Consider the following 14,661-nt stretch of genomic DNA (forward strand, 5'->3'; position numbering starts at 1 on the left):
ATAAACCCGAGAACAAATGCCATATTTTCTTGCAGTTTCTGCCATCCAGATTGATTCCTTGGTATGCTGTTTTGTAACAATAATCTTGAAATAACTATCGCCACGTAATACAAACTCTCCAGGGTTGCTGATAAAGTTCTAAGCCCCAATGTCATTCTCTCAAGAACCACAAAACTTTTCCCCTCCCCAGCCTCTGTAGGAGATCAAAATCCATTTATTAATGACCTCCAAATCCTTTTAACCAAAAAGAAAAGTCTTGCTTGAGTTGCTCCAGTCAATCGAAATGGCTTCTTTGAGTTCCCCAGTGCTGGTAAATAACAGCAGCTTCCAAGAATCCTACAGATATGTATTTATTTTTATTTATTTATTGGATTTGTATGCCGCCCCTCTCCACAGACTCGGGGCGGCTAACCACAATGATAAAAAACAACATGTAACAATCCAATTTAATAAAACAACTAAAAACCCTTATTATAAAAACCAAACATACACACAAACATACCATGCATAACTTGTAATGGCCTAGGGGAAGGAATATCCTAACTCCCCCATGCCTGGCGACAAAGGTGGGTCTTGAGTAATTTGCGAAAGACAAGGAGGGTGGGGGCCGTTCTAATCTCTGGGGGGAGTTGATTCCAGAGGGCCAGGGCCGCCACAGAGAAGGCTCTTCCCCTGGGTCCCGCCAAATGACGTTGTTTGGTCGACCAGACCCGGAGAAGGCCAACTCTGTGGGACCTTATCGGCCGCTGGGATTCGTGCGGTAGAAGGCGGTTCCGGATGTATTCTGGCCCAATGCCATGTAGGGCTTTAAAGGTTATGACCAACACTTTGAATTGTGACCGGAAACTGGTCGGCAGCCAGTGCAGGCCGCGGAGTGTTGCAGAAACGTGGGCGAATCTAGAAAGCCCCACAATGGCTCTCGCGGCCGCATTCTGCACGACCTGAAGTTTCCGAACACTCTTCAAAGGTAGCCCCATGTAGAGAGCGTTGCAGTAATTGAACCTCGAGGTGATGAGGGCGTGAGTGACTGTGAGCATTGACTCCCTGTCCAAATAGGGCCGCAACTGGTGCACCAGGCGAACCTGGGCAAACGCCCCCCTCGCCACAGCCGAAAGATGGTGTTCCAATGTCAGCTGTGGATCGAGGAGGACGCCCAAGTTGCGGACCCTCTCTGAGGGGGTCAATAGTTCTCCCCCCAGGGTAATGGACGGACAGATGGAATTGTCCTTCTTGGGAGGCAAGACCCACACAGCCACTCCGTCTTGTCTGGGTTGAGTTTGAGTTTGTTGACACCCATCCTGTGTTTTATTGTGGTGAATTGCATTACTCTCCCCATACCACACTCAAGGCTGCCAAAGGAGCTTTAGAGTGTCCAAATTATTTGCTTATGGACATTTTCTACGATCATTAGAAAAGATAGTAGATTCATAACGTGTGTATGACATGCCTGTGGATATTGCTGCTTTTGACCTGGGTCAGGGCTTCTCAGTTATGTTCTGTTAACCTGTCGTCGTTCCCCAGAAGGAAGTAAACGTTTCGTGTGCCCTCCAACTCTCCGATCTGGGCCCCAATGGAATTTTAGTGCAGTGTTTCCCAACCTATTTTGAGCCGTGGCACATTATTCATATTTTCAAAATCCTGGGGAACATTTTGGGGGGGGGGGGGGGGGGGGCTAAAAAAAAGTTTGGGAAAAAAAATCTCTCTTCCTCCCTTTCGCTCTATTTCTCTCTCCTTCCCTCTTTCTCTCTCTCCCTTCCTTCCCTTCTTTCTCTCTCTTCTTCCCTCTTTCTCCCTTCCTCTCTTTTTTGCTCTTTCTCTCTCCCTCCTTCCCTCCATGTCTTTCTCCCTCCTTCCCCCCTTTCTTGCTCTCTCTCTTGCTTTCTCTCTCTCTGTCTTTCTCTGTCTCTCTTGCTTTCTCTTTCTTTCTCTCTCTTTTTTGCTTTCTCTTTCTCTCCCTCTCTTTTTCTCTCTCTCCCTCTCTTGCTATCTCTCTCTCTTTTTGCTTTCTCTCTCTTTCTCTCTCCCCCTTTCTCTCCCTTTCTCTTTCTCTCCCTCTTGCTATCTCTCTCTCTTTTTGCTTTCTCTCTCTTTCTCTCTCCCCCTTTCTCTCCCTCTCTCTTTCTCTCCCTCTTGCTATCTCTCTCAGTGGTTGGGAAACACTGTTTTAGTGCTTTGACACAGGGCCAGGCCAGCTTAGTCAAACCGGTGTTTTGGAGTCCCCAGCCTGGCCCATAAATGCCGCCTCTGCTGACCACTCGCAGTGAATAGTGTGGAAGGAGGCTTTAGGATGCCATTAGAAGCTTTGGCCCAGCTGCAGAGGACGCTCCTCCTTGTCCAGCAGCAGGTTTGCCACGCTGTTCATGGCTATAGTGGCGCGCACCGAGAACATAAAGAACCTATGCAGCTGCCCCCGCCTGGTTCCCTTGTCTTCTGGGCTCGGAGCAGGGTGCAACTGGGAAAACACTCCCCATCTGGGGGAATCGAACGAGAAGGGAGCATGGGCCTTCTCCGGGTCCCGTCAACTAAACAATGTCGGTTGGCGGGCCCCAGGGGAAGAGCCTTCTCTGTGGCGGCCCCGACCCTCTGGAACCAACTCCCCCCGGAGATTAGAACTGCCCCTACTCTCCTTGCCTTTCGTAAGCTCCTTAAGACCCACCTTTGTCGTCAGGCATGGGGGAACTGAGACATCTCCCCCGGGCATATACAATTTATGCATGGTATGTCTGTCTGTATGTTTGTTTAGAAAATGGGGTTTTAAAAATATTTTTAAACTGTAATTTAGATTTGTTGTAAATTGTTTCACTTTGTTGTGAGCCGCCCCGAGTCTGCGGAGAGGGGCGGCATACAAATCTAAATAATAAATAAATAAATAAATAAATGCATGTCCCCCAGGGTCACACCGCCCCCTCTGGCATCGCTGATGCTATCACCCCACTATTTGAGAAGCCCTGGACTAGGTGGAGAAGTTCAGAATACAGTGGTGCCTCTACCTACAAACACCTCTACTTACGAACTTTTGTAGATAAGAACCGGATGTTCAATATTTTTTTGCCTCTTCTCAAGAACTATTTTCCACTTACAAACCCGAGCCTCTGAAACTGTAACCGGAAAAGATGGGGAGAAGCCTCCGTGGGGCCTCTCTAGGAATTTCCTGGGAGGAAACAGGGCCGGAAAAGGCAGGGAGAAACCTCTGGGGGCCTTTCTAGGAATCTCCTGGGAGGAAACAAGGTCAGAAATGGCAGGGAGAAGCCTCCGTGGGGCCTCTCTAGGAATTTCCTGGGAGGAAACAGGGCCGGAAAAGGCAGGGAGAAGCCTCTGTGGGGCCTTTCTAGGAATCTCCTGGGAGGAAACAGGGTCAGAAATGGCAGGGAGAAGCCTCAGTGGGGCCTCTCTAGGAATCTCCTGGGAGGAAACGGCCTCCACCCTCCCTGTGGTTTCCCCAATCACACACATTATTTGCTTTTACATTGATTCCTATGAGAAAAATTGCTGCTTCTTACAAACTTTTCTACTTAAGAACCTGGTCACCGAACGAATTAAGTTTGCAAGTAGAGGTACCACTGTACTCGAGTAATCCAAGAGTAAAATAGACCCACTGTCAAGTGACAGGGAAATGCAACAATCCAGGCCGGTCAAATGGGTGTAAACATTTATTTGCAAGCTTAAGCTCTCTACAAGAATGTAAACTACTAATGGTCAAAGCAAATATACGGTAGATAAGAGTCAAGGTGGACTGGACTTAGATTTCTTGTTAGCGTGAAGGGACTTGGGACTAATGACCTGTTTGACTCCTCCCTCCCTCGGTCATCTACATCCACTTGCGTTTTGTAGATTTACTCCAATTTTCTTTTTGTTTCCTTAACACCCTCCATCTGGAGATTGTCAGTCATCCAGGTCATGTTTGTGCCAAAGATGCTTTTTCAAAAGGCAACTTTCTATTTTTTTTTTCTTTGAAGACAGTTTGCTTCTCATCCAAGAAGTTTGATATGGCATTTTACATTGAGCAAGAAGCAGGAACAAGTATTAAAAATGGAAATGTAAGATAGAAAGTAAACTGCTCTTTTGCCTTTTGTAAAATCTGTGCAGTCTCATATTTATCAATGATTTTATTTGGCATATTTATAGTTTGTTCTGGCCCAGCTCCTGCCCCAAGGACTGTGGATGTGGGGGAGACATCCACATGCTGCAGGCCTGTTTTGCGCCCCCCCCCCCCCGTGGAATCTGCTGATGAAGGCTCCTCTGACCAAGAAGACATGAGTGACAGGGAGGAGGAGAGTGTGGCAGACAGCTCAGAAGGAGATCAATTATCTAGCTCCTCCTTGGATTCAGAACAAGAGTTAATGATACAGCCACGCATAGGCAACAACAACTGAGAGATTATTATCAAATAAATGAGGCCACCTGTGGTTGGGTAGGGCTGTGGTCATTAGTGAGGCTGCTATAAAGAGCAGCCTGTGGGTTTGGCCATTGTGGAGGATTATCTGATCCGTTGTGTTTCATGACTGCTTTACTGACTTTGACTTTTTGTGTGCTGCTTTTTCCTCCTGCTTTGAAACTAAACCAGAGCAAAGTGTGTTTCACTTTGTGAAAGAAGAAGGACTGTGAATTGCCTCACAGCTGCAAGCTAAATATCACAGAACTGATAAGGGACTTGTACAAATTACCAGTTTGTTTGGAGACGAGTGCTCTTTGCTATACCAAAAGAGGGCTTAGTTTAAGTGAATTTTCATTATAAAGAACATTATTTTGAATTTTCAAACGTGTGTCTGAAATTTGTACCTGTGAGTTTTTGGGAGGATTCTACCAGAAAGCCCGACAGAACATAGTTGATGATTTTAATGGATTTACAGTGTATACCTGGCTGTTCCAGAGAAAATATATTTGCTCCAAATCCCAAAGTTTTCTCTCTCTCTCTCTCTCTCTCTCTCTCTCTCTCTCTCTCTCTCTCTCTCTCTCTCTCATCTATCTGTCTGTCTGTCTGTCTGTCTGTCTGTCTGTCTGTCTGTCTGTCTGTCTGTCTGTCTGTCTATCTATCTATCTATCTATCTATCTATCTATCTATCTATCTATCTATCTATCTATCTATCTATCTATCTATCTATCTATCTAATCTATTTTCGTAGTGGTTTTAGAAACTGCCCAGGGCTATTTCATCACTTGAGAAATATTTTCAATCTGTATTTCAAGTCAACTGGACCGGTTGAATTTTTGGATTTCATTTTTTGTGGTTTCATTCTATGGCTGTGGTTATCCAAACCCTGCACATGGTGACTTCGAAGAGCATTTTTAGCTATGCCATTAAATTTATTAATAGAAACGGTTTTATTTCCTAAGTATTTCTTAAAAACTAAAAAAAGAAAACCCACCACATTTTTTAGCAATGCAAAGAAACAGCAGCAGCATGCATAGATTAAAAATACTCGACCATGTATGGTATTGGACTTCTTTGCTGGGATTTAGATTGTTAAAGTCTATTCTGTCAATCTCCCTCTCTCCCTCCCCTCCCCCTGTAAGGAAAACCATGCAAAGAATTTACAATCAATCATAATACAATAAATACTACACTGGTGTCAGTTTGCCTAGTTTGATCATGTGTTTGGAGGTTGTGCTTCAGAAGAAACTACAGCTGCTCCTATTCATCATATGGACAGCTGTCCAGAGAGCTAAAAGTGTCCTAACAACAGGAAGCAGAATTGCCCTTCCAGTAATGGAGCATCGCTCTCCACATGGGGCTACCTCTGAAGAGTGTTCGGAAACTTCAGATCGTGCAGAATGCGGCCGCGCGAGCTGTCATGGGTCGTCCAAGATACACCCATGTTTCGTCAACACTCCGCGACCTACACTGGTTGCCAATTAGTTTCCGGACACAATTCATAGTGTTGGTGATGACCTATAAGGCCCTATATGGCATCGGACCAGAATACCTACGGGACCGCCTTCTGCCGCATGAAACTCAAGGAGTTGGCCTTCTCCGGGTCCCATCGACAAAACAATGTCGTCTGGCGGGGCCTAGGGGAAGAGCCTTCTCTGTGGTGGCCCCGACCCTCTGGAATCAACTCCCCCCAGAGATCAGGACTTCCCCCACCCTCCTTGCCTTTCGCAAACTCCTAAAAACCCACCTTTGCTGCCAGGCATGGGGCAATTAATGTATCCCCTTTTCTGACCATTAAGAGTTATGTGTGGTTGTGACTGTATTGTATTGATTCTTTTTAATAGCGGGTTTTTAGTCATAGTTTTTAATTATTAGATTTGTGTTATATTGTTCCTTTGCTGTTGTGAGCCACCCCGAGACTCCTTAAAACCCACCTCTGTCGTCAGGCATGGGGGAATTGAGATATTCCCTTCCCCCTAGGCTTATAAAATTTATGCATGGTATGTCTATGTATGATTGGTTTCTTAAATTGGGGTTTTTTACATTAATTTTAATATTAGATTTGTTCACATTGTCTTTTTGCTGTTGTTAGCTGCCCCGAATCTACAGAGGGGGGCGGCATATAAATCTAATAAATGGATGGGTGGAAGGAAGGAAGGATGGATGGATGGATGGATGGATGGAGAGTTCTGGGAGTTGAAGTCCACAAGTCTTAAAGTTTCCAAGTTTGAAGACCACTTGTACTAGAGCCTTAAGCCCAATTATAATGGTGGTTTTAGGTCATCTCTGCCATTTGCAAGCATCCTTAAGTATTTTAAATCCCTATTAGCTTCTTAATGGTGACTTTTTTCCTCTTGAGTAGCGCATAAACGAACGGACTAGTGCTTGATTCCCAGTTATTGTGTTGCTGCTAAAAAATTAAAATGTCCAAAGGTCTTTTGTTAAACCTAAACCCATCCTGTGTTAAGAAACGGAGTCTATGCAATGAGTGATGCCTTTCAGTTTGGGTTCTGCTTCATCACTTCTCTTTCTCCATCCCAAACCTGACTCAAGGATCTGGGTATCTTATCTTCCAGGAATAGCCCCATTTAAAAATATCTAGTAATTTGGCAACAAAACGCATCTGTTTTGGCATTTTCTGGCAGAGAAGTAAGGATTTTCCGGGAATATCTTGAATCCTGTGGTTTTATTGGATAGCTGATCTCCTGAAGATGCCTCCTTTCTTTGCTAGAAGATATGAAAGCTTTATTTAAGGCACTCGGATTTAGTCAAATCACTACGAAATTGTTTGGATTGTTAATGGCGAGTATTCTGAGCAGAGACAGGTTACAAGCGGTGTGCCACAAGGGTCTGTTCTGGGTCCTATTCTTTTTAATATGTTTGTGAGTGACATGGGGAAGATTTGGTAGGGAAGGTTTGCCTATTTGCCGATGACTCTAAAGTGTGCAATAGGGTTGATATTCCTGGAGGCGTCTGTAATATGGTAAATGATTTAGCTTTACTAGATAAATGGTCAAAGCAATGGAAACTGCAGTTTAATGCTTCCAAATGTAAAATAATGCACTTGGGGGAAAGGAATCCTCAATCTGAGTATTGTATTGGCAGTTCTGTGTTAGCAAAAACTTCAGAAGAGAAGGATTTAGGGGTAGTGATTTCTGACAGTCTCAAAATGGGTGAGCAGTGTGGTCGAGCAGTAGGAAAAGCAAGTAGGATGCTTGGCTGCATAGCTAGAGGTATAACAAGCAGGAAGAGGGAGATTGGGATCCCCTTGTATAGAGCGCTGGTGAGACCACATTTGGAATACTGTGTTCAGTTCTGGAGACCTCACCTACAAAAAGATATTGACAAAATTGAACGGGTCCAAAGACGGGCTACAAGAATGGTGGAAGGTCTTAAGCATAAAACGTATCAGGAAAGACTTCATGAACTCAATCTGTATAGTCTGGAGGACAGAAGGAAAAGGGGGGACATGATCGAAACATTTAAATATGTTAAAGGGTTAAATAAGGTTCAGGAGGGAAGTGTTTTTAATAGGAAAGTGAGCACAAGAACAAGGGGACACAATCTGAAGTTAGTTGGGGGAAAGATCAAAAGCAACGTGAGAAAATATTATTTTACTGAAAGAGTAGTAGATCCTTGGAACAAACTTCCAGCAGACGTGGTTGGTAAATCCACAGTAACTGAATTTAAACATGCCTGGGATAAACATATATCCATCGTAAGATAAAATACAGGAAATAGTATAAGGGCAGACTAGATGGACCATGAGGTCTTTTTCTGCCGTCAGTCTTCTATGTTTCTATGTTAATACTGAGAGGTGAGATTCTTGTTTCACCATATTTTGGTGTGACTATTCACAAAGTTTATTGTATTCACTATTCACAACATTATTGCCGTTTGTAAGCAGTTGCTGAATTGTGTGTATGAGTGTATGTAGTTTTACCTGCAAGTCTTGTCTTTTCTAGAAGGGAGTAAAAAGCTCAGGAAGGGAGTTAAAAACTCAACATTTTTCAGGATTCTTCGATGATTTTTTTCATTGCTGCTTCAGTGCAAGGGAGACAACTCTGTTCTTTTGCAGGCTGTGATGTCTTTTAGTTGGTTAACTTTCTTTTTCGGGTGTGCCCGTAGGAAAAGAAAATCCTTAACAAACAACATCTTGTGCCAATTCCAGTGGAAAGTTTAACCACTGCTGTGAGTCATTTTGTGGTAGGAGGCTCTTATAACAGAAAAGCGAAATCGTATGAGCAGTTAGACAAAGGGAAGCTTAGCCCTGGTTGGGCAGAATACTGCTAGCTTTGGTGCAGTTTCTCTAACGACACTTTTCTTCCATCTCCTGAAATAAAAAGCACAAAAAGAACACAAAAGAATAACAGAATTGGAAGGGACCCTGGAAGTATTGTATTGGCAGTTCTGTGTTAGCAAATACTTCAGAAGAGAAGGATTTAGGGGTAGTGATTTCTGACAGTCTCAAAATGGGTGAGCAGTGCAGTCAGGCGGTAGGGAAAGCAAGTAGGATGCTTGGCTGCATAGCTAGAGGTATCACAAGCAGGAAGAGGGAGATTGTGATCCCGCTATATAGAGCGCTGGTGAGACCCCATTTGGAATACAGCGATCCCTCGATTTTCGCGATCTCGATCTTCGCGAAACGCTATATCGCAATTTTTCCCACCCGATGACGTCACTCTCTTCCTTTCTCATCTTTCTTTCTCTCTCTCTTTCTCTATCTTGCTTCTTCCTCTCTCACACTCTCTTCCTCCCTCTCTCATCTCTTTCTTTCCTTCTCTCTCTCTATCTCTCCCCCTCTTGCTCTCGAGCGGCGGGCGGGCGAGCGGCGGGCGGGCAGCAGCGAGGAGCCCAAGATCGGGGTTTTCCCTTTGCGTGGGCGGCGGGGAAGACCCAGGGAAGGTTTCTTCGGCCGCCCAGCAGCTGATCTGCTCGGCAGCGCCGCAGCAGCGAGGAGCCCAAGATCGGGGTTTCCCCTTTGCGTGGGCGGCGGGGAAGACCCAGGGAAGGTTTCTTCGGCCGCCCAGCAGCTGATCTGCTCGGCAGCGCCGCAGCAGCGAGGAGCCGAAGATCCGGGTTTCCCCTTTGCGTGGGCGGCGGGGAAGACCCAGGGAAGGTTTCTTCGGCCGCCCAGCAGCTGATCTGCTCGGCAGCGCCGCAGCAGCGAGGAGCCGAAGATCCGGGTTTCCCCTTTGCGTGGGCGAGGTATCACTGTACTTTGTTTTCGAAGTTGTTCCTTTTTATTCCCAGATAACATTTTGATAATATATTCTCTTAACAGTGTCTTTTTTCCTCCCTTGTGCCTAATCAAAGTCTCCATTACATTCAAGAACAATTTCCTAACAGCCGTAAAGTTTATAATCCTTGGTTCCTATCAAACGAAGAACATTCATTTTGTCTTTCTTTGTAGTTAATGGAAGACTTTTACTATGTGGGCAAGAGTTCAGTGACCTGCCATTGCTTTTAAGGGGGTTGATTTGCTATCTTTAAACGCTTTGTGGCTCCCACTTGGTAAATTTCAATTATTAAAAAGACCAGCGCAATGAGAGCGACTGTGAAGTTGCCCCTTGCTTAGCTGTGGAGGGTTAAATAACACTAAATAAGAGAACAGGAAACAGGCTGCCTCAGATTAACGTGTTTCCAGACAGCTTGGAAATGAGGAAGCGATAGCTTCCCGGTACAGCAGACGTTGCAAAATGAAGTTGTTTGCTGTAGGCATTAAAAAAGTAATTCATCTCTTTTTCATAAAAGTAAATACTCAGAGAATAGAGACAGTAAATAGTTGTCGTACACAAAAGAATTTAATTTAATTTAATTTATTAGATTTGTATGCCACCACCACCCCTCTCCGAAGACTCGGGGCGGCTCACAACAACAATAAATACATTAAACAATAATACAACTCCAATTAATAAAAGTAGAATTAAAACCCCTTAATATTAAAAACAATCAATGTGACACAGTCATACCATTCTCAAGTTGCTATAGTCAGAAGAGAGGGGGGAGTTAGTCCCCCCATGCCTGGCGGCATAGGTGAGTGTTTAACATCTTGCGGAACACGGGGAGGGTGGGGGCAATTTGAATCTCCTGGGGGGGAGTTGATCCCAGAGGGCCAGGGCCACCACAGAGAAGGCTCTTCCCCTAGGTCAGTATGTTGTTATTTCCAATTCAATTCAATTTATTACATTTGTATACCGCCCCACTCCGTAGACTCGGGGCAGCTCACAACAGTAATAGCACAGTATATAACAAATCTAATGATTAAAAGTCACTAAAAAACCCTTATTAAAAGAAAACATACACACAACATACCATGCATAAACTGTATAGGCCCAGGGGAGATGTCTCAGTTCCTCCATGCCTGGTGGCAGAGGTGGGTTTTAAGAAGTTTGCGAAAGACAAGGAGGGTGGGAGCAATTCTAATCTCCAGGGGGAGTTGGTTCCAGAGGGTCGGGGCCGCCACAGAGAAGGCTCTTCCCCTAGGTCCCGCCAGACGACATTGTTTAGTTGAGGGGACCCGCAGAAGGCCAACTCTGGGACCTAATGGGCTGCTGGAATTCGTGCGGCAGAAGGCGGTCCCGGAGATATTCTGGTCCAATGCCATGTAAGGCTTTATAGGTTATTACCAACACTTTGAATTGTGACCAGAAACTGATCAGCAGCCAATGCAAGCCGTGGAGTGTTGATGAAACATGGGTGTACCTAGGGAGGCCCATGGTAGCTCTCGCGGCTGCATTCTGCACGACCTGATGTTCTGATCTGAAATCCTACATCTGTATTAGGATATTTTACATTTTAGCCAAAGGGGACACAGTTTCTCAGGGGTTAATGTCTCAGTGGCTGATTATTATCGCAGGCAACGCAATGCATCAGTTGCTAACATTCATGTTTCTTTTAAACAGGTATTCGTTACAGCACAGAAGTGAGCGTTGATGAAGTAAAAGCTTTGGCTTCTCTTATGACATATAAATGTGCAGTAGTTGGTAAGTAATTCTAAATGAATGTCGCTCTAAATCCCCCAGGGCCCTTCATTTTGTCAGATGTTTATGAGCTGGGTGGGATTATTCCCATATAAGAGCTAGGGGGTTTGAAGGGTGAGAAAGATCTTCTTTTCTCTGGTGGGCTTCTAGAGAAAGTATTTGGAGTAATGACCCCTCTCCACAGATTGGGTGGGTGGGCTGAGCTTGTAAAATAATTGTCTATGCCAGGGCTCACCAAACTTGGCAACTTTTAACTCCCAGAATCCTAGTTCCCTCTAAGCTGAGCAGTGAGCAATCGCTCACTTAAAAATCATCATCAACTCCAGAGTTTTCCAAACCTGCCCAGAAGCCGAGAGGGGAAGAGTGAGAGGGGAGGAGAGAGAGAGGAAGAGAGAGAAACAGATAGAAAAAAGAGAGGAAGGAAAAGAGAAAGAAAAAGGGGGAAGTGTTTTTAATAGGAAAGTGAACACAAGAACAAGGGGACACAATCTGAAGTTAGTTGGGGGAAAGATCAAAAGCAACATGAGAAAATATTTGACTGAAAGAGTAGTAGATCCTTGGAACAAACTTCCAGCAGACGTGGTAGATAAATCCACAGTAACTGAATTTAAACATGCCTGGGATAAACATATATCAATCCTAAGATAAAATACAGAAAATAGTATAAGGGCAGACTAGATGGACCATGAGGTCTTTTTCTGCCGTCAGACTTCTATGTTTCTAAAAAGAATGGGAGTAAGGAAGAGAGAAAGAAAATCAAAATCTAGTTTGAAACTAGCTCAACTATTTAAGTGGCATTTTGATATTGATAGAGTTGCCCTATTATGAGCTCACTGTTATAGACACACAGTACAGTATTTTATTTTGAAATTCTCTGAGGCACAACAGGGTGGGGTTTTTATTTGTTTGTTTGTTTGTTTATTATTTCTGTGCCGCCCAGTCCCAAAGGGACTGCCGCTCAGACACTATACTTTTCCACCACCACCACCCCAAAAAAAAAAAATTAGAGGGAACACTGCCCAGAATTCTCCATATCTCTGGTTGGAGAATTCTGGTAGTTGAAGTCCACAAATTCAATTCAATTTCAATTTATTAGATTTGTATGCCGCCCCTCTCCGAACACTCGGGGCGGCTCACAACAAATAATAAAAACAATATTCCAGCGAAAACAAATCTAATATTAAGAAGCACATAAAACCCTATCCTATTTAAAAAAGCAAACAACATATACATACCCAAACATAAATATAAAAACGCCTGGGGGAAAGGTGTCTCAACTCCCCCATGCCTGGCGGTATAGATGGGTCTTGAGTAATTTACGAAAGACAAGGAGGGTGGGGGCAGTTCTAATCTCCGGGGGGAGTTAATTCCAGAGGGCCGGGGCTGCCACAGAGAAGGCTCTTCCCCTGGGGCCCGCCAAACGACATTGTTTGGTCGACGGGACCCGGAGAAGGCCAACTCTTATCGGTCGCTGGGATTCGTGCGGTAGCAGGCGGTTCCGGAGGTACTCTGGTCCAATGCCGTGCAGGGCTTTAAATGTCAAGTCTTAAAGTTGCCAAGTTTGAAGGTCTCTGGCCTATTCTTTCCTGGGAATTTTAAAATTTTCATTTCTGTTTTCTTGGGGTGCCTGAAAATGAAGGGATGTCCCTGAGAGTAGCGATGTCTGTTTTGCCAATTTTAGGGCATTTCAGATGTCACATTTCTAACCTTAATCCAACCTCAGCGTGCTTTTCAGTTTATGAAACAGAGGAAGAATGGATTAAACTCGATGTAATGCAAGCTTTTTAAACTCCTGTCTGTCTTAGATGATCAAAATTAGTGAAACAAAAAAATGTTGAGCCTATCTCTGAATAGTTCAGTGCCACTGGTCTTAAAAAGACCCGAATCCAAATGGTTCTTCAACTAGTGTCAAGTGTTACAAATAAACCTTTGTAGCGGTTTGCATGCCTAATTAAATGTTATACTATATAAAGGAAGTATCCTGTATTTTTCATATGTAAATAATTCTTGTAAAAAAAACCCACCCCAATTCTGAATCTCATCTTTCCGTTACGTTGAAGAGCATGGGGAATTATTTTAAATTAAATCATTGTCTATTTTCATTTCATTTTCTGTTGATATTTTTGACTGGTTTCCAAAGTGGTAAAGAAAGGCCAGACAGGCATCAGAGCTAGCGATAATATAAATCTTTGCCATCTTTTACATTCTTGTCCTTTTGTTTTTTTTTATTTTAACTTAAGCGTGAACATTTGTTTTCAGATGTGCCATTTGGGGGTGCAAAGGCTGGTGTTAAGATCAATCCTAGGCTATATACAGTAAGTTCAAATTCCAGAAAAATATGCTTTTAATCGGCATGTTTAGGCTTAGTTGTCTGAGGAGCTGTTTTCCTAACATAGAGCAGTTAAAACTAAATAGAATTCTATATACAGTGGTACCTCTACCTATGAACTCCTCTACTTATGGACTTTTCTAGATAAGAATCGGGTGTTCAAGGGGTTTTTTTGCCTCTTCTCAAGAACCATTTTCTACTTACAAACCCGAACCTCTGAAACTGTAACCAGAAAAGGCAGGGAGAAGCCTCTGTGGGGCCTCTCTAGGAATCTCCTGGGAGGAAACAGGGCTGGAAAAGGCGGGGAGAAGCCTCTGTGGGGCCTCTCTAGGAATCTCCTGGGAGGAAACGGCCTGAAAAGGTGGGGAGAAACCTCTGTGGGGCCTCTCTAGGAATCTCCTGGGAGGAAACGGCCTGAAAAGGTGGGGAGAAACCTCTGTGGGGCCTCTCTAGGAATTTCCTGGGAGGAAACGGCCTGAAAAGGTGGGGAGAAGCCTCTGTGGGGCCTCTCTAGGAATCTCCTGGGAGGAAACGGCCTGAAAAGGTGGGGAGAAACCTCTGTGGGGCCTCTCTAGGAATTTCCTGGGAGGAAACGGCCTGAAAAGGTGGGGAGAAGCCTCTGTGGGGCCTCTCTAGGAATCTCCTGGAAGGAAACAGGGCCTCCACCCTACCTGTGATTTCCCCAATCACACACATTATTTGCTTTTACATTAATTCCTATGGGAAAAATTGCTTCTTCTAACAAACTTTTGCACTTAAGAACCTGTTCATGGAACGAATTAAGTTCGTAAGTAGAGGTCCCACTGTATACTGCTCAAAAAAATAAAGGGAACGCTCAAATAACATCCTAGATCTGAATGAATGAAATATTCTCATTGAATACTTTCTTCTGTACAAAGTTGAATGTGCACAATAGCAGGTGAAATTAATTGTCAATCAGTGTTGCTTCCCAAGTGGACAGTTTGATTTCACAGAAG

At 44.2% G+C, this 14,661-nt stretch overlaps 1 protein-coding gene across 1 annotated transcript in view; it reads left to right on the forward strand.

Annotated features, from left to right (window-relative positions):
- The window catches only part of GLUD1 (glutamate dehydrogenase 1), a 65,608-nt gene that overhangs the window by 10,598 nt on the left and 40,349 nt on the right, over positions 1 to 14,661 (forward strand). The window contains 2 exon segments of the mRNA XM_070752043.1: positions 11,278 to 11,358; positions 13,615 to 13,670. Of these exon segments, the coding sequence (XP_070608144.1) occupies positions 11,278 to 11,358; positions 13,615 to 13,670 (137 nt within the window).

This window comes from Erythrolamprus reginae, chromosome 5 (assembly GCF_031021105.1).
Source record: "Erythrolamprus reginae isolate rEryReg1 chromosome 5, rEryReg1.hap1, whole genome shotgun sequence".
Taxonomy (NCBI): Eukaryota; Metazoa; Chordata; class Lepidosauria; order Squamata; family Dipsadidae; genus Erythrolamprus; species Erythrolamprus reginae.